At 42.5% G+C, this 25,688-nt stretch overlaps 1 protein-coding gene across 4 annotated transcripts in view; it reads right to left on the reverse strand.

Moving 5' to 3' along the window:
• dcbld1 (discoidin, CUB and LCCL domain containing 1) overlaps positions 1 to 22,193 on the reverse strand; it is a 69,624-nt gene extending 47,431 nt beyond the window's left edge. The window contains exons 1-2 of one of the 4 annotated variants that reach the window (XM_080192568.1): positions 21,925 to 22,193; positions 4,608 to 4,826 (exon numbers count right to left, since the gene is read on the reverse strand). In XM_080192568.1, coding sequence (XP_080048694.1) covers positions 4,608 to 4,826; positions 21,925 to 22,012 — 307 coding nt within the window. In that variant the 5' untranslated portion in view covers positions 22,013 to 22,193. Of the gene's footprint in view, positions 1 to 4,607; positions 4,827 to 13,245; positions 14,000 to 21,924 lie in introns of those variants that run through there. The other 3 variants (XM_080192564.1, XM_080192565.1, XM_080192566.1) reach the window with 3 other exon arrangements.
• Between the last annotated feature and the right edge of the window lie 3,495 nt (positions 22,194 to 25,688).

Raw genomic sequence — 25,688 nt, forward strand, 5'->3', positions numbered from 1 at the left:
GGAAAGAGTCAGGCCAATCTGCCAAACTCTCATTCACATCCTGTAAAGAATGACTCATATAACTACTGCTTATTAAACTCAGTCAGACAGATTTCATTCGGTGTGCTCCCATTTTAAACTAGATGAAGTACAATCACTTGCTCTCTAAGATGAAAACTGATACAAATAAATTTACCTGTAATTTGAGAAAAAATAATAAAATCAAGAAGAGTGCTCCCTAAGGGGAATATATGTAAAAGCATGAATAGGAATAGAGATTTTTGGAGGAGCAGGAACTATTTTGTTCCTAAATTTGCTTACTCAACAAGTTAAAAAGAACTCAAATGTAGCTGCTAGCCTAGAAAAGAAGGAAAACAGATTAGTGATTACATCTTTCCTTCATAAAAAGACTATACTCATTCACACGCACACATACATTGGCCAATGTAGCACTTTACCTGTTTTTGGTCAGATCTAAGCTCTGCAGTCCTTCCACATCCAGTCGTGAATGGTGGTGGGTAATTAAAAAACTCAGTGGAGGAGTCGGCTCCACAAATATCTCCACCATAAATGATGGAGGAACCCAGCACTTCAGTGCAAAAGATAAGGCTTAAGTATTAGCAGCAATCTTCAGCCAGAAGTGCCGAGTGGATGATCCATCTCAGTCTCCTCCAATGGTCTCCAATATCTCAAATGCTGGTCTCCAGCCAATTTGATTCACTTCACGTGATACCAACGATTGGAGGCACCGGATATTGCAAAGGCAATGGGCTCTAATAACATTCCAGCAATAGTACTGAAGACTTGTGCTCCAGAACTTGCTGCTCCCCTAGCCAAGCTCTTCCAGTACTGTTACAACAGTGACACCTACTCAACAATGTGGAAAATTGCCCAGGTATGTCCTATTCACAAAAAGCAAGAAAAACCCAACCCAGCCAATTACTGCCCAATCAGTCTACTCTCGATCATCAGTAAAATGAAGGAAGGGGTCATCAACAGTGCTATCAAGCAGCACCTGCTCAGCAATAACCTGCTCGGTGACGCCCAGTTTGGGTTTCGCCAGGGTCACTCAGCTCCTGACCTCATTACAGCCTTGGTTCAAACATGGACAAAAGAGCTGAATTCCAGAGGTGAGGTGAGAATGACAACCCTTTACATCAAAGCCACATTCAACCGAGTGTGGCATCAAAGAGCCCTGGTGAAACCGGAATCAATGGGTATCAGGGAGCAAACTCTCCGCTGGTTGGAGTCATACCTGGTACATAGGAAAATGGTTGTGGTTGTGGAGGGTCAGTCATCTCAGCTCCAGGATATTTCTGCAGGAGTCCCTCAGGATAGTGTCTTAGGCCCAACAATCTTCAGCTGCTTCATCAATGACCTTCCTTCTGTCATAAGATCAGAAGTGGGGCGTTCGCCGATGATTGCACAATGTTCAGCACTGTTCACGACTCCTCAGATACTAAAGTAGTCCATGTTCAAATGCACCAAGATCTGGACAATATCCAGATTGGGCTGACAAGTGGCAAGTAACAATCATGCCACACAAATGCCAGGCAATGACCAATAAGAGACACTCTGACCATCCTTGAAATTTCAACATGTTACCATCACCGAATCCCCCGCTGTCAACATTCTTGGAGTTACCATTGACCAGAAACTCAACTGGATTCTCCACAGTTATGTGGCTACAAGAGCAGGTCTGAGGTTCGGAATACTGTGGCAAATTACTCACTTCCTGACTTCCCAAAACCTATCCACCATCTATAAGGCACAGGTCAGGAGTGTGATGGGATACTCCCCACTTGCCTGGACGGATACAGGTCCAACAAGACTCAAGAATCTAAACACCCACCCAGGACAAAGCAGTCCTCTTGGTTGGCATCAAATCTACAAACATCCATTCCCTCCACCACCGAGGCTCAGTAGCAGCAGTGTATACTATCTACAAGATGCACTGCAGAAATTTACCAAAGATCCTTAGACAGCACCTTTCAAACCAATGACCACTTCTTGAAGGACAAGGATGGCAGATAAACTGGAACACCACCACCATGCAAATTCTCCACCAAGCCAATCATCGTCCTAACTTAGAAATATATTGCCGTTCCTTCACAGTCACTCGGTCAAAATCCTGGAATTCCCTCCCTAATGGCATTCTGAGTCAACATGCAGCAAATGGACTGCAGCAATTCAAGAAGGCAGCTCACCACTGCCTTCTCAAGGGCAACTAGGGGTGGGTAATAAATACTGGCCAGCCAGCAATGCCCATGTCCCATGAATGAATAAAAAAAAGTCACTTAATAACTAGGGAAAACAACATCCCCTAGAAAATAATCACAAATAACAGACAGAATTTTATATAAACATACCAGCAGGGAAGCTGGTTCTGGGTTGGGAACTCGTTTGCAATTGAAGCGAGCTTTGCCATGGCCCTTGAATTTAGCCATGGCTTTAGCTTTCCACTTCTGGGTTTTAGCATAGAGAGCAGGCAGGATGATGACCCATACTTTTATCACTAAAGGATCTCTACTGAAATGGATCTCAGCAGGAATTGGAATAGGTGGAGGAAACATTGAGTATGATATAAAATAAATGGAAGAAAGATATCCCCGACCACCTTCCTTGGTTCTCAGATTCCTCCCTAAAGGTCATTCTAGGGGCAGAGAGGATCAGAATGGAAGGAAGATGCCATGCACATTAATGAAATGACATAGAAGTAATGGAGGATTTGAGCAGAAGGATTGTAGCACCCAGGACCTGGACAGTGATGGCAAGGGCATAATAACCTCATTAGGTCAGATATGAACAGTTTTATACCAATTTCAGATACCAATGATCTCCCTAGGATTCTCTTGCACTGCACTCCTCTGACTGACACATCTTACTGTTTACATACAGTTCTCTCTCTCTGGGCTTCTCCTCAAATCTCCATCTCAGCAACACTCACCCTTATCCTATTGCACACCATCCTTCACAGTCACCCTCCATAAATGGTACTGGGGCCACATGGGTCCACAGGGATGCATGGGGCAGGAGTGATCAGTCAAGGGTTGCCATGAGTACACACTGTTGGCAATGGGACTATAACAAGCCATAAATTGGGTAGAGGGACCGAAGCTGGTATGGAGATTACAAGGGGCAAAAGTTGGCATGGAGGACATGTGGATTGAAACAGAGGCATAAGTTGATATGAAGGGCATTAAGGAGCCATTAGGAGTGGGTGAGGGTTATGATATGGCATGAATTAGCATGGATGAGGTATGGGATTGTGTAGGGGTGGGGGGAGTGAGGAGACATGAGGACTACGTTTGGTTGTGTTGTATTTTTGTTACAGCTGAGACAGTCCCAGAGCACCAAGGCAGAGCTTTTTAATCAATCCACTCAGGACCCAGAAACTCCTGTTTCTGCCTCCACCACTTTCTGGGAGCAAAGACTGTATTTTTGTGAATTTATTAAAAAGAACTACAAGACACTCATATAATATCATTAGCTGAAGTACAAGTTTGATCATTGGACTAAATAATTTGCTGTTTATTTTTGCTTTTGTATTTTTCACCTGTGATTAAATTTAAAGTAAGTAATTTTAATTGAATGGATGATCAAGGCCATGTTACTTTATATCTTTTAAGGGTAATGGCAGGATGTGATGGACATCTCACATATTATCCAATACACAACACATACAAACATACAAATCAGGAGCAGGTGTAGGCCCCTCCAGCCAGCTCTGCTATTTGATTGGATCATGGCTAATCTGAAACCTTGACCGTATGTTCCTGCCCACCCCCGATAACCTTCCAAGAATCTATCTAGTTCTGCCTTAAAAATATTCAGACATTCAAAAACATTCAAAGACTCTGCTTCACCTGCCTTTTGAGAAACAGTGTTCCAGACAGTCAATCCTCTCAGAGAAAAAATTCTCTCATCGCCACCTTAAATCAGTAGCCCCTTATTTTTGAGGAGAGAAAAGAGTTGATGATTCACATCCAGATGACTCTGTCAAAACTTTGACAAAGGGTCATCTGCACTCAAAACATCAGTTCTTTTCTCTCCTCACAGATGCTGCCAGACCTGCTGAGATTTTCCAGCATTTTCTCTTTTGGTTTCAGATTGCAGCATCCACAGTCATTTTCTTTTAACCCCTTATTTTTACATGGTGATCCGTGGTTCTAGACTCTCCAGCAAGAGAAAGTATCCTCTCCACATTCACCTTGTTAATACCCCTCAGTCTTAAAGGTTATGAGGGGTATGGGTTACATAGCAACATCTAAATTTGTGCATGTTAACCAGCTCACAGTACTTAATAAAAACACATTGGTTCATAAAGGCTTTGATCGGCTGCTGGAAGCTGTAGTCTAGCAATGAACACAATGACAGGTGGAGCAAGTACTGAACTACAATAAGTTTCACCCTGGTCTGGGCATCCATGTTTCAAAGCACAGTTTATGTTCGTTAACTATTTAATTAAAATAAAATCCCACTTCATGCCATTTCTGCTCACCTTTTCCAGACTTAATTTGCAAGTAATTGCTCCTCAGCGCAGACAAATTGATTAGCACCTTTGAATCAACTGCTTGAGGTTTGGCTTGTCATTTATTGGATTTGAACAATTACACTGGTGAACTTACCATATTCAGTCACTGACGAAGATGTTCTTTTGAAGATTTTGAGGTAATCAGAGATGCACTGCTGCAAATCTAAGTCTCCAAATTTCAGGAAGATGTTCTTTCCTTCAGGCACTTGGATTTGCCACTCACACCAGGTATGGTTTGGGTAGGTTCCAGGATAATTCCTTGATGTCAATGTTCCACTGCCGGGGCCTAACAGCATGTGGCCACATCCATCACCTGGTAAAACAGGTCATTCATCAAATATGAATTTTTTTTAACAATGTGTTCGTTTCTAGATTTTGGTTGTCTTTATTTTTCTTTGAATAATGATTTCTTTACATGCCAGCTGGCATGCAGTTAAAAAAAATACTTCTCGTTTGTGCCCTGGGGCAAGGGAGGGATTGGAATGATACTTGAAGAGGCTGTTCAAAAGCAGTTTGAGAAGAAATTCTATATAGCAACATTCTTAATAGGTAGGTAATGCAGTACAAGAGAACTTTCGCAAAACTATTAGAAAGGAATCTCTTCAACCCAAACTCTATCCACATTCATTGAAAGAGGTAGGAAGCAATGAATTTCCTGGCTGAATCTTGGCCTGAAACACAAAATGACTGAGAGTAGCATGTTTGAGTTTAACCATTTACCCTTATTGGTACACACATCAGAAATGGCATGGGGTTCCCACTGTCCATCCTAACCTCTCAAGGTCAGGTAGGCAACCAATCCCAACAGATCAAATACATAAAAAAAAGATTGATTAATAGTTTTAGCATTACGTGTGCAAGCAGAGGCAAGTTAAATCAAAAGCTGAAATGCCAATACAATACTTAGCAGAATCTATTTGACACAAAAGTAAAAATGTGTTTGCTGTTCTTAAATGTTTTTTTTCTGCTGAAAAATTTTCTGTTGAATTTTTTTCATGTAAATATGCACCTTTGCTCCAGGGAATTCTAAATTAATACACTGCTATGAAATAAGGTTGAACTGAGTGTAATCAGGAGGGGATAGGCGACAGTAAGGTAAATAACTATACCTGGTCCAGTCAGTTTCTCACACCTAAAGGTATTTCTTCATGAAGTAAATTTCTGTAAAGAAGCTGCTGATTCTCAATTGTGGTTTTAAAAAAAAGATTTTACACCGATTATATATTTCAGGCAGTGGCTTTTGATCCTTTGACAAACATTAGTGTCCTTTGACCCCAAGCAACCTTATGCATTACCTGCAACAGAGGTAAGTTTGCACGTGAACATTTCACAAACACTGATAGCCTGGATAATCTTGAACCTCATGAGGATTGCTTGGAACTACACAGTGCAAAAAAGGCCCTTCAGCCCATCGAGTCTGTACCGACACACAAGAAACACCTGGACTCCCACCTAATCCCATCTATCAGCTCTTGGCCCATAGCCTTGAATGTTACAACAGGTCAAGTGTTTTTTGACAAACGCAAACTAAAGTACCAGGAACCCTCTTTGCATTTCAGTGGATAGACCCAGAAAACAGGTTATGAATTGATATGCTCAGGCCCTCACATGATGGGATGTGGGCGTATCGTCAGAAGTAGAATTCACAGTTTCCACTTCAAAATTCCCAGTGCCTTGGCCTCCATTTCATTCACATAAAAAGAGACAGCACAGAAATATTTTAGGATTTGAAACACAATGGAATCATTCTTCCATCACATGGTCCTTCATCAAAACAAATCTTTAACTTGTGATCTTTTGAATGCCAATTAGATTATGCAAGCATAAGTAACATCCCATTTTTAAATCATTCTGCTCTCATTTGTATTGAATTTACATTATTTTCTAGTCATTAGTATAATTTATGGGAAGCAAAGTTGCTTGCTGCAGTATAGGCTAACAAAGTTGGAAGCACAACAAGAACCTACATCAGTAACAGGACCATATTGTTTTAGTTGCATGTCTATATAAGCAGTTTCCCCTAGAAATACGGATACAGCAGCTTATAATGGAAAAATGTAACAAAGCGAAAAATGTAACAAGCTAAACAGCAGGAATAAAGGCTCGGTGGACTATAAGTGGACAGAGACACAGCTTGTAACATTCAAGGAGGATGTTACAGAGGATTTTAATTCCTAGGAAGGAGAAGCTGAACTAATTAATCTACCAGAACAATTCCGTTTACATAGCTTGTGTACTTTGGGAAGAAACGTTCAGGGTTACAGAGCTGAGGCTGGGAAAAGTTCTCTGAAAGAAATTAGGTTGATAGCAGTTGCTATTTTTTTAAGCAAGTCAGATTCTGGGGAAGGGTTGCTTATTCTGTGACTGAAACAGGGAGAAGAGAAATCCATTTTTCACCTCACTATGCATATCGATTAGGCAGACTGGACCTGCATTTATTCAGTATTTATATGTACAGCAACCGCAAGTCCATAAGGAAGTGATCAGCATGTAAAATCCTTAAGGCCTTACAGAAAAAAGAGTTGGTGGATTCTGTCAGAAGGTTCCCTGAGCAGACTGTCAGGAGTCATTTGACAGAACACAATATCACTGGCATTTTCAAACATGTACCAAGACCAAGCTTGGCCAGTGATGAGAAGGACACTCTCTGTCAGATCCTTCATGTGGGCCCAAAGTTTCTGCCCTTGAGGTAGCTCTGGAGGAGGGAGAGGGTGGAAGAGATGGTCCTGCAGTCCCTTGTGGGATGTGCCCTTTCAAAGACAGTCTGGAGAGAGATGCAATGGTACTTGTCGAGGTTCACCCCAAGCAGCTCCATGACGCAGGCCTCTGTTGTCTAAGGACTGTTTCCGGGGATGCACACTGAGACTAACATCAACGGCTGGAGGATCATCAACTCAGTAAAAGACACTCTTTGGTCTGCCAAAAACTTGTTGATCTTCCAGTGCAAAGAATTGTCCTGGACCGAGTGTTGCTGGCACATTCCAAGGTCCCGGACAACATGCTGAGGGATGCCCTCAAGCTTAGGGCAGCCGCCGCCAAGGCACAAAGGGGAAAGGCCACTGTGTAAGGCCTTCCAACCAGTGTACACTGAGGGGCTGGTGACTGGGTAAAACTCCTTAGACTGTGTGCTTAACCCTAACTGTATGTAACTGTACTGAAGCACCACAAAGTGCAACATGATCAATGTATATAGTTTAAACAGAATTGTATTATCTGTAATGAAAATATTGAAATGTTTGTAATGTCTTCATTTCTGAATTGAAGCATCTGAGTGCATCTTTGTCCTGGGAGAAAATGTGAATGTCAATACATTTCCTTGTTATGACAATCTGAAATATTTTATAATGTCTCTTTCAGATATTTAATGAATAAAGTATATTTTTACCAAAAGGAAGTTTTTATATGTACTGTATTTCACAGGCAAGGCATTTCTACCCTAATAAGTACTTCCAGAGTGCAATCAATGGAAACTCTGGCAGCTAACTGACACACAGTGAGGTCCAACAAACAGCAATTAAATAAATGGCCATATAGCTGTTTTAGTGATAATGGTCGAGGAATAAACGTTAATCAAACTTTCAGGAGAACTTCTCAGCTCTCCTTGAATAATGTCACAGGATCCTTGGTGTTTTCCCCACTGTCAGCAGTCCTTCAGGGATTACGTCTACTCAGCATCTCAGGTCTCTGCTGTCACCTTCATGTGACCTAACAGACTGATTCTTAACACAAATTTTGGGCACATGGGGCAGCAGGGCAGGATCTGTGATGTACACCTAGGAGGACAGAGGGGGGCCTCAGTTTAATCTCTTGTCTCAGAGACTGCATCTCCAACAGTACAGCACTACCCCCTGTAGCACAGCTTCAGGGGAGGGCTTAGGGAGAAATCCCAGCAAGTAGTTAGGGCATCAAGTTCAGCATGGGATGGGAGGGCTGAAGAGCCTGTTCCTTTGTTAGGTCATAGATCATAGAACCCTACAGTGCAGAAAGAGGCCCTTTGGCCCATCGAGTCTGCACCGAACACAATCCCACCCAGGCTCTACCCCCGTATCCCTACACATTATACGCACTAATACCTCTAATCTACACATCCCTGGATACTAAGGGGCAATTTCTTAGCAGGGCCAATCAATCTAACGCGCACATCTTTGGACTGTGGGAGGAAACCAGAGTACCCGGAGGAAACCCACGCAGACACAAAGAGAATGTGCAAACTCCACAAGACAGTGACCCGAGCCAGGAATCGAACCCAGGACCCTGGAGCTGTGACGCAGCAGTGCTAACCACTGTGCTGCCCATGGTGTTCTTTAGAAGCTGAAAGTTCTGTCACCAATGGTGGGACAAAAGGGCAGGGTGGCAGAAGACCACAAATAACTGATGGACATTTATGCTGAAGGGGGTTGCAGAAAGAAATGGTGGGGCTAGCACATAAAATGATTTGAACATGAAGATCAGAAATTTAAATTCTATGGTGGTGGGGTGGCAGGATGGGAGGGAGAAGGTGACAAATGAAGGACAGATATCTATACAGGATACAGTCTGTTGAGTTTCTGGAGGATGGTGGATGGGGGGCCAGTAAGAATGGAATTAGCAAATTAATGTCTGAGGATGACAAAAGCATGGATAAAGACCAGAGTGATGCTAAGGAAGAGGAAGGGGCAGAGATAGGCAATGGTGCAGAGCTGCAAGTAAGCATCTTGCTGATGGATAAGATGTGGGATTTGAAACTTAGCTCTAGTTGAAACAAGATGCTAGGTCATGATCAGCTGACGGCCTGTAATCAGGGAATGGAGTTTGAAGTGGGGATCAAAAATGATAGCCTCCAGATGTTCAAAAAGCAAAAAAGTAGAGAAAAAAAAGACAGAAATTGTTGGAAACACTTAGGAAATCAGGCAACATTGGGGGAAGAGGAAGGAAGAGTTAACATTCCAGTTCTATGACCAAAAATCACTGACCTAAATCATTAAGCTGACCTTCCTTGCTGCACAGATGTTGTCTGACCTACTCAGTGTCTCCAACAATTTTTTCATTTAATTCCAGATGTTCATTTAGACAAAATTAAAATATCACAGAAACAATCTGGTAATAGAGAGTTGGTTTCACAGTCAAGGGAAATGATAAGATAGAGGCAGACAGCATATCTCAGATTTGAAGTAGATCATGTGCCTACAGATGATGCCATTGAAGCTTGTACATAAGGAAGAGGGGCCAGGCTTGGACACCTGCAAGATTCTGGAGGTGACTTCCTTGGGGGATTGGAGTGGAATCATTGCTCGATATTAGCCTTTATCTGCAAGTCAAGACACTGCCCATTTAATTTTCGAAAGGAATTAAATGCAACCCTTCTCATTTGAAGTGATCAGCATTTCTATTTTTGAAATCTATCGGAATTAAAATGACTGTGATCACAATTTATAAATGTCAGTGACCAGCATATCACCAAAATTAAAAGACCACAGCTACTTTACAAATCCTATGCCATTGCTAAAAGCTGTACTGTTAGCAGATACTCTATAAGTAACTCAATCTAGCTTCTGAATGAAAGCTTGTCATTTGACTACAGGGGTAACATCTGAGAAAACACCTGAACATTCATATGGCGGCAGGGTGGTTGGGGGGGTGGGGGGTGGTGCAGGGAGAAGGAAATTACGTATTTATGAAAGAGAACCAAACAGCACTGACTGAAAATTACGTAAGCTTTTTGTATAAATAAAACCATACAGGACAAATAAAATGAAGGTTCTTCCATTTTAAATATTGCATTTTCAGCTGGCTTTATCCAAAGTGCCAAGTGGATAATCCAACATGGTCTCCTCCCAAGTTCCTCAACCTGAATATCTGTGTCAATTTGATTAATCCCAAATGACATTTAGAAGTAGCAGGAAATAATGAACACTACAAATGCAACCAGTCCTGACAACATTTTAGCTATAGTACTCAAGACTTTATCCTCAATGCTCCAGTATACCTATAGCACTGGCATCTACCCACTATTGTACAAAACCACCCAGGTCCATACAAGTTATGAGAAATAAGGCACAATTTAGCCAATTTAGATTCATTCTATCAGGATGAGATAAACATAGTGCGAGTGGAAACATTAAGAGGTGCAGCAACATTGAAAGTTGTCAGGTCCAGATTAAATTTATTGTCAGCTGCTAAGAGAAGTAAGGGAGAAAATTGTGGAGATTCTGACTATCATTTTCCAATCTTTTCTGGTGAGAGGTGGGGTGCCAGGGTACTGGAGGCCTGCAGATGTTGTATTGTTGATTAAGAAGAGACAAAGGGATAGAATAAATAATTACAATCCATTCAGTCTAATCTTGTTGTTGGGCAAATTGTTAAAAAAAAATTCTAAAGGACAGTGCAATTTGTCATTTAGAAAATCATGGATAAGTTAAGATGTGGAGATGCTGGTGGTGGACTTGGGTAGGCACAGATCAGATCAGTCTCTAATCTTTGGATAAGTGTTCTCCAAGGCACACATAACAACACAGAATCACCAAGCAGAAACTGACAACCAAATTTCGCCCACGAGGACAGCCTCAACCAGAATCTTGGGTTCATCTCACACTATCTATAACTGCCACACCTTGCCTGGGCTTCAAAAATCTCACTAACCGTCCTGGCTTGAGACAATTCACACCTCTTTAACCTGTGTTTAACCCTCTCTCCGTTTACATCGTCTACACCTGTAAAGATTTGATTACCTGTTAACACTCGCATTCCAACCATTGTCCTGTAAATTGAGTCTGTTTCTACATATGCCCGGTTTGTGAACCCAATCCTCCATTCATCTGATGAAGGGACAACATTCTGAAAGCACATGCTACCAAATAAATCTGTTGGACTTTAACCTGGTCTTGTGAGACTTCTTATTGGATTAGTTAAGACAGTGAGCGTTAATTTGTTAAGGAAAAATCATGTCTGACTAACTTGATTGAGTATTTTGAGATGGTAAAATGAGTCAATGAAAATAACACATTTAATATAGTCTACATGGATTTTAGCAAGGCTTTTGGCTAGGTCCCATATAGAACTATAGTACATTACAGCCCAGAAACAGGCCTTTTGGCCCTTCTTGGCTGTGCCAAACCATTTTTCTGCCTAGTCCCACTGACCTGCACCTGGACCATATCCCTCCACACCCCTCTCATCCATGAACCTGATCAAGTTTTTCTTAAATGTTAAAAGTGAGCCCGCTTTCACCACTTCATCTGGCAGCTCATTTCACACTCTCACCACTCTCTGTGTGAAGAAGCACCTCCCCCCCCATATTCCTTTTAAACTTTTCCCCCTTCACCCTTAACCCATGCCCACTAGATTTTTCCTCCCCTAGCCTCAGCGGAAAAATCCTGCTTGCATTCACTCTATCTATATCCATCATAATTTTATACACTTCTATCAAATCTCCCCTCATTCTTCTACGCTCCAGGGAATAAAGTCCTAACCTATTCAACCTTTCTCTGTAACTCAGTTTCTCAAGTCCCGGCAACATCCTTGTAAACCTTCTCTGCACTCTTTCAACCTTAATTAGGTGACCAAAACTGCATACAATATTTTAAATTCGGCCTCACCAATGTCTTATACAACCTCACCATAACATTCCAACTCTTATAGTCAGTATTTTGATTTATAAAGGCCAATGTACCAAAAGCACTCTTTACAACCCTACCTACCTGTGACGACACTTTTAGGGAAGTATGTATCTGTATTCCCAGATCCCTCTATTCTACTGCACTTTTCAGTGTCCTACCATTTATCATATGTTAGACTGACCTGAAAAGAATGAAGACATTGGATCCAAGGACAAGCAGGAAGATGGAACTACAATTGGTTCAGTGGATGAAGTGTAATGGTTGCTGTTTCCAGTACGGTTCCACAGGGCTAAGTGCACAGGCCCTTGCTTTTCCTGTATGTTTTAATGACTGACTTGCAAGGGGCTTGATGAAGAAGGTTGCAATTGATTGTAAAATTAGTAATGTGGCTAATGGTGTGCAAGGAAGTTGTAGACTGCAAAAAAATACAGAAAGTTAAGTCGAGTAACCATTAACACCGTGACAATGATTAGTGACTGCAAATGTACACCTCCCGTCTACAAAATCAATTAAAAGTTTAAGTCTTGCTCGTTCAGATTGTAAATCATTGTTGAAGATTGTAAAAATAGAATTATTTATTTGCTTTACTTAGTCTCATCGTCCGAATTGTAAAATCTTCCTTTCATTTCTGTACCTGTCATGTGGAGATGCTGGCGTTGGACTGGGGTGGGCACAGTAAGAAAGCCCAACAGGTTTATTTGGTATCACGAGCTTTCAGAGCGTTGCTCACCTGATGAAGGGGACAGCACTCCAAAAGCTCGTGATACCAAATAAACCTGTTGGACTTTAGCCTGATGTTGTGAGACTTGTTTCTGTACCTGATTTGACATTGTATTCACCTTCATTCTCAGCCCTATCTCTATTTATTCCTCAATCTTTAAATCTCATTGGTTAAGATGCTATTGATCCCTGTTGTAACAAGGCTGTCCTGATTGTACCACGATCAACTCACACATCTAGTAATTTCCAGGGCAAGAAAGAAAATTGAGCTGTTCATAAGAACAAGGCTTACTAACAGAGCATACTGTAAAATGCCACACTCTAGCTAATTGTGGGCCAGGAAAAGAGCACTAAGTGCAATGGATTTATGTGTGTTTATGCTCCACACGAGCTTTCATCCACCTCCCTTCAACTTACCTTATGTAATTATTTAGCTTCCTCAGATGCATCTATACCAGTGGTTCCCAACCTTTCACATGTCAAGACACACTTCTATACGATGATAAATTTTGAGGCACACCTCCTATTTTTTCAGTCTTCTTCCCTTACTGGGAACTTTGTTTTCAACATCCCTTGCCTCTCCAGCTTCTTCCAGGGTTTTTGCTTTTTCTGCAGGTGCATGGACCTTTCAGCTCTAAGACCTGTTGGTCACGTGCACAAGCCTAACCAACATTAAAAGTCTAAACCATGATTTTGTGAAGCGGAGGTTGTGTCTCAAACTTGATCAAGTTTTTTGTGGAAGCCACGAAGATGATTGGTGAGGGTAGGGCTGTGGATGTTGTCTACATAGACTTCAGTGAGGCCTTTGACAAGGTCCCTCAAGGCAAACTGATGCCGAGGGTGAAGTCGCATGGGATCAAAGGTGAGCTGGCAAGATAGATACAGAACTGGCTCGGTCAAAGAAGACAGAGAGTAGCAGTGGAAGGGTGCATTTCTGAATGGAGGACTGTGACAAGTGGTGTTCCTCAGGGATCAGTGCTGGGACTTTTGCTGTTTGTAATATATATAAATTTGGAAGAAAATGTAACTAGATTGATTAGTAAGTTTCCAGATGACACAAAGGTTGATGAATCTGCGGATAGCGATGAGGGCTATCAGAGGATACAGCAGAATATAGATCAGTTGGAGACTTGGGCAGAGCGATGGCAGATGGAGTTCAATCTGGACAAACGTGAAGTGATGCATTTTGGAAGGTCTAATACAGATTGGAAATATACAGTAAATGGCAGAACCCTTAGGAATATTGATAGGCAAAGGGATCTGGGTGTACAGATACACAGGTCACTGAAAGTGGCAATGCAGGTGGAGAAGGTAGTCAAGAAGGCATATGGCATGCTTACCTTCATCAGCTGGGATATTGAGCTTTACAGAACCTTAGTGAGGCTGCACTTGGAATATAGTGTTCAATTCTGGTCGCCACACTACCAGAAGGATGTGGAAGCTTTGGAAAGAGTACAGAAAAGATTTACCAGGATGTTATCTGGTATGGAGAGCATTAGCTGTGAGGAGAGGTTAGAAAAACTTGGTTTGTTCTCACTGGAGTGACGGAGGTTGAGGGGAGACCTGATAGAAATCTACAAGATTATGAGGGGCGTGGACAGAGTGGATAGTCAGAAGTTTCTTCCCAGGGTGGAAGAGTCAATTGCTAGTGGGCATAGGTTTAAGGTGCGAGGAGCAGGTTTTAAAAGAGATGTACGAGGCAGATTTTTTACACAGAGAGCGGTAGGTGCCTAGAACTTGTTGCAGGGGGAGGTAGTGGAAACGGATAAGGTAGTGACTTTTACGGGGCATCTTGACAAGTACATGAATGAGATGGGATTAGAGGGATTATGGTCCCCGGAAGGGTAGGGGGTGTTAGTTAAGTCAGGCAGCATGGTCAGTGCAGGCTTGGAAGGCTGAAGAGCCTGTTCCTGTGCTGTAATTTTCTTTGTTCTTTGTTCATGCAGCTCTTTCCCAGCTAGCGCACACGCAGAGGCCCAAAATTTGTCAGGATTCGGAGATCCAACACATAGCTGAAGACAAAGATTAATTTTAGTTTAGTTCCATAAACTTTGGATCTTTTCTCCTGGCACACTCGAGGGGGTTTTCACAGCACACCACTGTGTAACGGCACACTGGTTAGGAACCACTGATATAAATCATTTGTCTCAACCACCCCATGTGGTAGTGAGATTCGGTCTCACCATTCTCTCACTTTGTTTAGAAATCCTCACTGAGTTTTGTAAGACATTGCCTTTTATCTTTGGTTGCTATGCAAATTGAAATAAATTACATTCAGTAAATATATCAAGGATAACTAATTATCCCAGCCACACGTTATCCCTGAAGTACAACTGGCCAATATCACAATATCATTTATTTTTAAAAACCAGGATTTCAGATAAAGAAGAATATATTTACACAAAGGTTTCTGTCAAAACTGAACTTTTGGTGGGGGTGATTCTCCTGGCCCGCTGCGCTTCTCTGCACATTTCTAGTCACTGGATTTCCAGTGTCATCAGCTCCACACTGAAATTGGCGCGGAGCTGATTAAAGTATTTAAATCTTCACTCCAATATCATTAGCAAGCCCAGAACTGAAGCCTCTGCCACCTCCCCCGCCAACCTGGAGTGTTTCACTCCAGCGGGGTTCACAACACTCCCCACTAACGTGAAGCTGGCAACCCAGTGCTGCTGGAGTGAAGGGAGGCCATCGAGGCACCCATGAGGTCAAAAGTAAGGTGGGGTGCCCTTGGGCATTGCAAGCTTGGCAGTGCCAGCCTGATCCCCTGGCACTGCAAAGTGTCAATACCCAAGAGGCCATCTTGGCACTGCCAGTCATCAGAAAGTGCCAAGGAGAAGGTGCCAAAGGAGCAGAGGTTCCATCATCACTCTGCACTTCAGTGACAGAGACAGGGTGGACAGTGATCAAGGTTGGACATCGGGGTGGGGTGGGGGGTCGGGCAATTCATGAGGTCAGGGCTGTCGGGGCGTAGAGGGGGAGCAGGAGATCGAGGCAGACCAGGAGGGTGAGGGGTGGTCAGGGCTGGCTCAGAGATGTCCAGCAGGCCAGCGATGCAGGGTAGCTGTGTTGACCAGCGATTAATTTGGCCAACAATCGGCAGCCCAGCAGTAAGGGCTACTGTGCATGCACCGATTTCCAATTTGACAGATCAGCACATACGCAGTGGCCCACTCAGCCTTATGCTGCAGGCCTCTCCAGTGGGAATAGGCCCTGCCCACAGATTTTCATCGTGATTCACGCTAGGGCAGTGTGTGTTGCACAGAGTGTGGGAGATTCATTTTGAAAAGCTCACTGAAAAGAAAACAGCGGGATTGATTCCAGTTTTTACACGAATTCGACACTTAGAATTTTGTTGGGAGAATTGCCCCCGGTGTGTTTTCAACAAGGAGTTAGATATAGCTCTTGAAGCTAAGGGACCAAAGGATATGTGCGGGGCAAAGCAGGAACATGTTACTGAGTTGGATAATCAGCCATGAACATTATGAATGGTGGAACCCTGTCATTATGGACACACTGACCACTCTGAATACCTGCTCCAAACTAGTAGAAAAAAAAGCAAATTACTGTGGATGTTGGAATCTGAAAGAAAAACAGAAAATGCTGGAAAATCTCAGCAGGTCTTTCAGCTCTGGCAAAGAGTCATCCGGACTTGAAACGTTGACTCTATTCTCTCTCCACAAGTGATGTCAAACCTGCTGAGATTTTCCAGCTTTTTCTGTTTTTGTTGCAATAGAAGAAAAGGCAACTAACCAATAATTAATAACTCCAACTGGGCACATGATGAAAAGGGTGATCATCACTGAATCACGTTCACGTTGACAAGTGGGGACAGAGCTGGCATGTTTCACTGAGTCATGATTCTTAGGAATCACGCATGATATTAAAACATTGGTTGTAACTGCAAGTCAAAAACATAGAAGCTATACTAAGATACACTGTGTCTGAAAAATTCACGTGGGAATTTCAAACTTTAGTGGAAGAAAGGTTGCAAAGTTTTGCACTAACTTATGAAGTAAATATATACATGAAATACTTTCATATATATTGTGTGAGGTAGTTTTTTTTTATTCAATCGTAGGACATGGGCGCCGCTGGTCGGAGAGCATTTATTGCCCTTCCCTGTTGCCCTTGAGAAGATAGTGGTGAGCTGCCTTTTTGAAATGCTGCACTTCACATGGTGGGTTGATCCACAATGCCATTAGGGAGGGAGGTTTTACTATAAAAATTGCATTTTGCTGATACTGTGTTGCCGTAGCCATGCTACAATTTCTATTGGATGTTAAAGGATAAAGCCAACTGGCAAACTGTCAACATTGTGCAACATGTAGTCTTATCCTGAAATGTAATCCAATCCATCACTCAAACCAGCCTCCCACCCATTGACACTGTCTACATTTCCTATTGCCTCGGCAAAGCTGCCAGCATAATTCAGGACCCCACACACCCTGGGCATTCTCTCTTTCATCTTCTTCCGTCGAGAAAAAGATGCAAAAGTGTGAAGTCACTCGCAACCGACTCAAGAACAGCTTCTTCCCTGCTGACATCAGACTTTTGAATAGACTTACCTTGCATTAAGCTGATCTTTCTCCACACCCTAGCTATGACTGTAACACTATATTCTGCACTCTCCTGTTTCCTTCTCTATGAATGGTATGCTTTGTCTGCATAGCGTGCAAGAAACAATACTTTTCACTGTATACTAATACAGTGACAATAAGAAATCAAATAAAAAACAATGTAGGAAATGTGCCTTCCAGCAGAAAGCATGAAATAGGAAGAAGGTGAAAGAGAGAATGTCTGGGGTGCATGGGATCCTTAAGAACATAAGAACATAATAAGAACATAAGAAATAGGAGCAGGAGTAGGCCATCTGGCCCTTCGAGCCTGCCCCGCCATTCAATAAGATCATGGCTGATCTGTCGCGGCTCAGTTCCGCTTTCCCGCCCTCTCCCCATAACCCTTAATCCCCTCTCTTATCAAAAACCCATCAACCCGCTTCTTAAAAATATTTAGCGAGGCAGCCTCCACCACTTCAACGGGCAGAGAATTCCAGAGATTCACCACCCTTTGAGTGAAGAAGTTCCTCCTCAACTCCGTTCTAAACCGCCCCCCCTTTATCTTGAGGCTGTGCCCCCTAGTCCTACTGTCTTTTTTGAGCGGGAAGAGTCTCTCCACCTCTATCCTATCCATCCCATTCATCATCTTATACGTCTCAATGAGATCTCCCCTCATTCTTCTAAACTCTAACGAGTACAAGCCTAGTTTATTCAGCCTCTCCTCATAGCTCAACCCCCTCAACTCCGGTATCAGCCTAGTAAACCTCCTCTGCACTCCCTCCAAGGCCAAAATATCCTTGCGCAGGTACGGCGCCCAAAACTGCACACAGTACTCCAGCTGCGGCCTCACCAATGCCCTATACAGCTGCAGCAAGACCTCCCTACTTTTATATTCAATCCCCCTCGCTATGAAGGCCAGCATCCCATTCGCCTTCCTGACCACCTGCTGCACCTGCAGGCTGGGTTTTTGCGACTCATGCACAAGGACCCCGAGGTCCCTCTGCACCGTCGCCTGCTGCAGTTTTTCGCCACGTAAGTAATAGTCCTTCCTACCATTCTTCCTACCAAAGTGGACCACCTCACACTTGCCAACATTAAATTCCATTTGCCATTTCCTGGCCCATTCGCCCAGCCTATCCAGATCCTTCTGCAGACTCTCCACACCCTCCGCACAATTTGCCTTTCCCCCAATCTTGGTGTCATCAGCAAATTTCGACACCCTACACTCGGTTCCCTCCTCCAGATCATCTATATAAATGGTAAATAGCTGAGGCCCCAGCACCGACCCCTGGGGCACCCCACTAGTCACCAACCGCCAATCCGAATAGCACCCATTGACCCCCACTCTCTGCCTCCTATTTGACAACCAATCCTCTATCCACGCTAACACCCTACCCCCAACTCCATGTCCTCTGACCTTCTGCAGTAACCTCTTGTGAGGTACCTTATCAAACGCCTTCTGAAAATCCAGAAAGACCACATCCACCGGCTCTCCTCTATCCACCACCCTAGACACATCCTCATAGAACTCCAGTAAATTTGTCCCTTTAATGAAACCGTGTTGCGTCTGCCCTATCAAGCAATTCCCTTCAAGATGCCTCGCAATTTCCTCCTTAATGACGGATTCTAACATTTTACCTACCACAGACCTACCACATTTACCCACATTTACCTACCACATTTTACCTACCTAATTATGCTGGCAGTTTTGCCGAGGCAACAGGAAGTGTAGACAGTGTCAGTGGATGGGAGGCTGGTTTGCTTGGATTGGATTACATTTCAGGGTAAGACTACATATTGCGCAATGTTGATTGACAGGGCGCAGGTGGGCTTTATCCTTTAACATCCAATAGAAATTGTAGTGTGGTATGGCAACACAGTATCAGCAAAATGCAATTTTTATAATAGCAAGAAGTAAAATTACAAACTTTTTGCTTTACTAACTCCAGATACAAATTTAAAAGAAAATGTGAGGGAATTGTACTTATTTTTGTATTACCAATGTTCATTACTGGACAGTTCAGTACAAACTTCATCCCTAATGTTAGGGAAGTACACAACTCACTTTAGGCCTGCCGCAATTGTGAATTGTTAAGTTCTTCTGACGTCGGGGATACATTCCAGACTCACCACATAAACAGTGAGCATTCTGTTCCATTCAAATTACAGAGAAATTACAGCATCAAGTTAAGCCTTTCAATCAAGCCAGTCTATGTCGATATTGATCCTCCATAAGCTGCTGGGCTAATACCACAGGGCAGCTCTATTCCCATCTCCCTTTATTCCCTGGAAAACTGAATAGAAAAGCATGCATCTAGCCAGCATACATGTACAATAAAAGCTTATACTCCATGAACAATGCAACTAGTTTACTTTCTTGTATTAACATTAATTTCTTCCAATAGTAAGGGACACCACATTTAGATGTCTTTTGAATAGTTTCACACTAATTGCAGTCAGTTGACTTTATCCCCTACAATCTGGAAGTTGTTTGTATAGAATCAATCAACCATCCCCTTTCATTTCTGTAAGTTTAACACTGGACCACATTAGGTGATATGAAGGCAAAAGGTTTTAAAGAGCATTTTAAAGGAGGGGAGAAACTTCAAGGAGGGAATCGCGAGCATAAGGGCCGAGTCAGCAGCTAACTGTTGGAGTCATGAGCCTCAGGACAGGAGGCCAGATTTGGCTTATATGGTCAGTGTTAAATGTTGTTTGGTAATGCTTCAGGAAACATAGAAAATAGGTGCAGGAGTAGGTCATTTAGCTCTTCAAGCCTACATCATCATTCAATATGAGCATGCACTTTCAGAATCCCACTCCTCCTTTCTCTCCATACCTCTTGATCTCTTTTGCCACAAGGACCATGTCCAGCTCCCTCTTGAACATGTCTATGAATGGGCCCCAATAGCTTTCCATGGTAGAGAATTCCACAGGTTCACAACTTTTTGAGTGAAGAAGTAATTGCATTTCAATCCTGATTGGCTTACCCCTTATTCTTAGATTGTGACCTCTAGTTCTGGGAGCAGCTTGGGAAATCAAAGGTGCTACATAAATGAAAGTCGTTATTGATTGTAAGACTGGAGGAGGTTCAGAGACAATATCAATACCGTTAGGGACAATAAAAATGATCTATCAATCTGCCCTTTAAAAAAATAAACAAAATTCAGCCGTCCATTCCCTCAGTTAGAACGAAGCACAACAATTAAAGGAGAGCAGGTTCTTATTGTTATGTTCATTTTATACTGGAGATCTTGAGTCAGAAAAGTGCAATATTTAACTGTACTTAAGATGTGTTTACAATTCTACCCATACATACGATCGCTTAGTTAAAGCAATCCTATACAAGGATTGCACTATAGCAGCCATCTTTTTCTCAAGAACAAAATCTACTGAATCTACCACGCCATAGGGCAGTACTGTGGCATAGTGATTAGCATTGCTGCCTCACAGTGCCAGAGATCTGTGTTCAATTCCTGGCTTAGGTCACTGTCTGTGTGGAAACTGCACCTTCTCCCTGTGTCTGTGTGGGTTTCCTCTAGATGCTCCAGTTTCTTCCCATAGTCCAAAAGATGTGCTGGTTAGATGCATTGGCCATGCTAAATTCTCCCTCAGTGTACCCGAACAGTGTAGCAACTAGTGGGTTTTCGCTGTAACTTCACTGGCGTGCTAACTGAAGCCTACTTATGACACTAATAAATAAACTTTATTTTAAAAAATAACTAAAACATGCACACAAAATCAGTTATCTCTTAAAACTGGTTTGAAATGTTGCTGACAGCACTGGCAAACTCCTTTTGAGAATAGAAATGCAGAAAGCTTTACCATTCCCATAGTTGGCAATGGAAACAGAATAATAAAGGCTGTCCATTCATAATTAATGACAAAGCTGCATTGTATGCACTGCTGGTAATAGTCTGCAGTACACCTATGAACAGGTTTATTCAACAAACGTCAAAGAGGGACCATCCGAACAAAAGCTGTTTGACTAGAATTTCTAAATCTGTCTGACGAAATTTCAATTCGGGAGGAAATGTATCTATTTTAAAAATATACATATAGCAAAGGCGAGGCTGCCGTCATAGTTAACTTTGGTTAGTGTTGCAAGTAATCAGCACGCAGAGAAATTAAACTCCGCAAAACTAACGTGCTGTAAACAGGCAGAAAATAAAGGACGGAACCCTAGTTAACAAAGTCGTTGTTTGTGAAGCAGAGTCAGGTTTCAGCACAGTATGTACCATACCTGCTCCACACTGATCTTATTGGAGCAAAACAACTATTCTCCAGGAAGTAAAAGGAGAGAGAAGGGAGGGGGGAGGAAGACAGACCGCATGCAAAGGAATTAATGGACCTATTTGAATTTTTCCAACTTTGCTTGTATTCGGGAAGAAGTCAGGCATCACAGCATTTTGGTTTTAAAAATATACTCAGTGCATGCCTGCCAGACCCAACCGCTTTCCCCAGCCCACAGTTTGTGCCCAGTTTACAGTCGGAGGGATTCCCCTTTTAAATGAAGTCCAGTCAAACTTTCACTCACCCTTTCCCCGCGACCCAGTCAGTTGCGCCGAAGAAGAAACCGGCAACAAGAGGGTCACGACCCTTAAAGCACAAACAGTTAGCCACATGATTATTGATTGCTGGGGAAAACAAAGGGCAGTGGGACGGGGCAGAGCAGGCTTGCCTGTAACTTTCCTCGCAGCTTTCGCTGTGCGAGGCGGGCTGGGAGAGATTCATTCACTGAGCCAGACTCCGCCTCTCCAGTCAAGTTAGAGCCGGCACTCCGGCAGCGAGTTACAGCAAGTACAAAGCAGCAGCCTGTCATCTACATGGCACCAGCCTTCCCGGCCGCTGGATACTGCAGGGCCACTATACTGTGTGGTAGATGCAGGAAATCATTCAAACTGTTAAATTTAGTGTATGATCTGAGGGTTATTAGTGGTGTCCTTTTAATAAAATGTAATTCTCTTATTTGGTGGCACCGAGTAAACCTGTGACTCCTTCTCCTTCCAAGTTTAACAAGTGACCCCATCAGTTCTGATGTGGAGATGCTGGCGTTGGACTGGGGTGGACGCAGTAAGAAGTCTCACAACACCAGGTTAAAGTCCAACAGTTTATTTAGAATCACAAGTTTTCCGGGCGCTGCTGCTTCATCAGGTGAGTCCCTCCACTAGCTGATGAGGGAGAAGCTCCAAAGCTTGTGATTCCAAATAAACCTGTTGGACTTTAACCTGGTGTTGTGAGACTTCTTATTGTACTCATCAGTTCTGCTCCAGTGTTTTTCTTCTGTCGCATCCCACTGTTCTGCCCCTTCCGAGGAAGTTTAATATTCATATTTCATATTCTAATTATCTTTTTTAAAAAATGGAGGAGGGGCACAACAAAATTGATCATCTGCCACATACATACAGTGCCTTCAACACAGTAACACCGGCCAAGACACTTTAAAACCACTTCTCTGTGAATAACTTTTCTAACCTCCCCATTATTTTTGTGATTTGTTTTTGAAAAGTATTAATATCTTGCCAACAAGTGGAAATAATCAATTACTATTTACCTTATATGTTTATAACACCTTATTATGTTTAAGAGTTCTATTGGTTGCCAAAAATGCTTAAATATCCACTTTTTACATGAACAGACATTATTTAAGCTAGTATTTATACTGTCTGTGCTTGTGACATGGAATCAAAATAACTCAAATGCCCTTTCCTCCCTGACACAACACAAGGTTCCCTCTAAAGCACTTAATACAGACTTTTGCTGCTAGTGGGCTTGCCTACTGCCATTGGATATTGGAGATGGGCACTCCCATTCTTGCTGTCATTCCCACCTCTAGTACATATGTTGTCTGAGTTATTAATGCTGGAAGGACTCAAGAGGTGGAGGCCTACCAGGTTCATTAACAGAGAGGAGGGAGTGAAGAAAAAATAATTCCAACAGAAGGGGACAAATACATTCAGAGAGACTTACATAAGAACATAAGATCATAAGAAATAGGAGCAGGAGTAGGCCATCTAGCCCTTCGAGTCTGCCTCGCCATTCAATAAGATCATGGCTGATCTGAAGTGGATCAGTCCCACTTTCCCACTCTCTCCCCATAACCCTTAATTCCACTGTCTGTCTAAAACCTATCTACCCGTGACTTAAATATATTTAGCAAGGTAGCCTCCACCACTTAAACGGGCAGAGAATTCCAGAGATTCACCACCCTTTGAGTGAAGGAGTTCCTCCTCAACTCCGATCTAAACTGCACCCCCCCCCCTTACCTTGAGGCTGTGCCCTCTAGTCCTGCTATCCTTTCTAAGCGGGAAGAATCTCTCTACCTCTACCCTATCCATCCCTTTCATTACCTTATACATCTCTATAAGATCCCCCCTCATCCTTCTAAACTCCGAGTACAGACCCAGTCTATTTACTCTCTCTTCATAGTGGCATGGGATCTTGTAGGTAAGGGAGCTTGATGATTTGATGGCATGGGCAGTGGAGGAGCCAAAATTTCTATTGAAGAGAAGGATAAAACTGGTCCGGGAAGGATAGAAATTGGATGCAATGAGAGAGGGTGACAATGAAAGAGAAGAATGGATGACAGTGAAAAAAAAGGAAAATGAAAGAAAAAGACACTGTGAGGAGTGTATTTGGCATGCAACAACTGGCTGGGAATCTGACCCTGGTGGGGCCTTAATTTTGCAAACATTGAGCAGGATTTTATGTTGAAAATTCCATCCGAGATCAATGGATCTTCCCATTGTTTGCCCCTTACCTGCTCCAATTCCTGTGATGGGCAGGGTGGTGGAATTCTGACGACTGGCTCAGAAACTCTCTCTGTTTTGGTTTGATTGCAACGACAAATAACCCAACTATCTAGCTAAATACATAGGGAAGATAATTATTGTAAAGGTAGCACTCAGCAAAGGGCTAGATTTTTTGTTTGTTGTTTGGTTTTGTTTTCTTATTGTTTGGGGTCTCCTCGTTTGTTTGCAGCAGACTTGGTGTCAATAAATGTAGTCATCATCATTCTATTTCTCTGAACTCTCATTTAAAGTCTGCTAAGCTCCCTTACCTACAAGATCCCAGCCTCAGAGCATGCTTGGCAGTACTAAACAGTAGCAAGGCAAAAAGGCTTGGGGAGGGAGTTCAGAGAATGCTGGAACCTCTGCCCAAGACACAGCATTTAGGAAGAGTCTGGATATGAGCAGACTGTAATAATACAGTACAGTAAGAACTTTTTAAATTTACTTCATTCATGGGATATGGATGTCGCTGAGCAGGCTTGCATTTGTTGTCCATTCTTATTTGTTCCTGAGAAGGCAGTTTGACAAGTCTCTTAAACTTTTCCAATTCATGTCATTTAGGTCTACACATACTGCAGTTAAAGAGTTCCAGAATTTTAACTTGAAATGATGAATGACCAGCAGTGCGCTTCCAAGTCAGAATGGTATGATAATTGAAAGGGGACTTTGTGGCTTTCCCATCAGCCTACTGCCCTGTTTTTCAGAATGTTAAAGCTTCTAAGTTTGAAAGGTGCTGTTGAAGGAGCCTTAGTTAGTGGCTGCAGTGCATCTTGTATGTAGTACATATGATGGAGGGAATTAATGTTTAGAGTGCTGATTGGGTTGTGGATCAGCTTTGTCATAGATGAATTGAGCTACTAAGTACTGTTGGAATTGTACTTATCCAGCCAAGTGGAGAGTTTTCTATCATACTCCTAACCTGTGCCTTGTTGTTGTAGAAAGGCTTTGAGGAATCAGAAGGTGAGTTACTCTTGTCACAGACGATTTTTTTTATTATTGCCATGGTCAATATATTTGTATATAAAAGGTATGTGTTTTCTCACCTCCCGAGATGGTCCCAACTTAATTAATCTCAGCAGCAAGCATTGTGAATTTTTAAAATATTAAGAAGGTAAATTATTGTCACACACTTACCCCTGGAGGTATAAAACACCAATATCTTACTTACCCATGCACACACCACATCACACAAAGATTAGATACAGTTAAAGGTAAAAGAATACTGTTAATGATTATCTCAGTCTGTTAAATGGCAGGCCTGTAGTTTCTTAGATGGGCTGATGCTTTAATTGAAGAGAAGGCATTGTGAAGCAGAGGATTCTTAGAAGACTGTGAGTCTTCTTGTAGCTGAATGCCCACGAGGTTGATTCTCAAGTAAATTGTTATTTGGAATAAGTTGGGGACAATTTTTCTCATTTTCAAGATATTGCTATTTATTAGCTTGGCTGATTAGATAACTCACTTTCTGTCTCTGCAGAGTAGTTTCTTCCATTTAATTTAGAATCAAATA

This window comes from Carcharhinus amblyrhynchos, chromosome 7 (assembly GCF_965287045.1).
Source record: "Carcharhinus amblyrhynchos chromosome 7, sCarAmb.v2.hapA, whole genome shotgun sequence".
Taxonomy (NCBI): domain Eukaryota; kingdom Metazoa; phylum Chordata; class Chondrichthyes; order Carcharhiniformes; family Carcharhinidae; genus Carcharhinus; species Carcharhinus amblyrhynchos.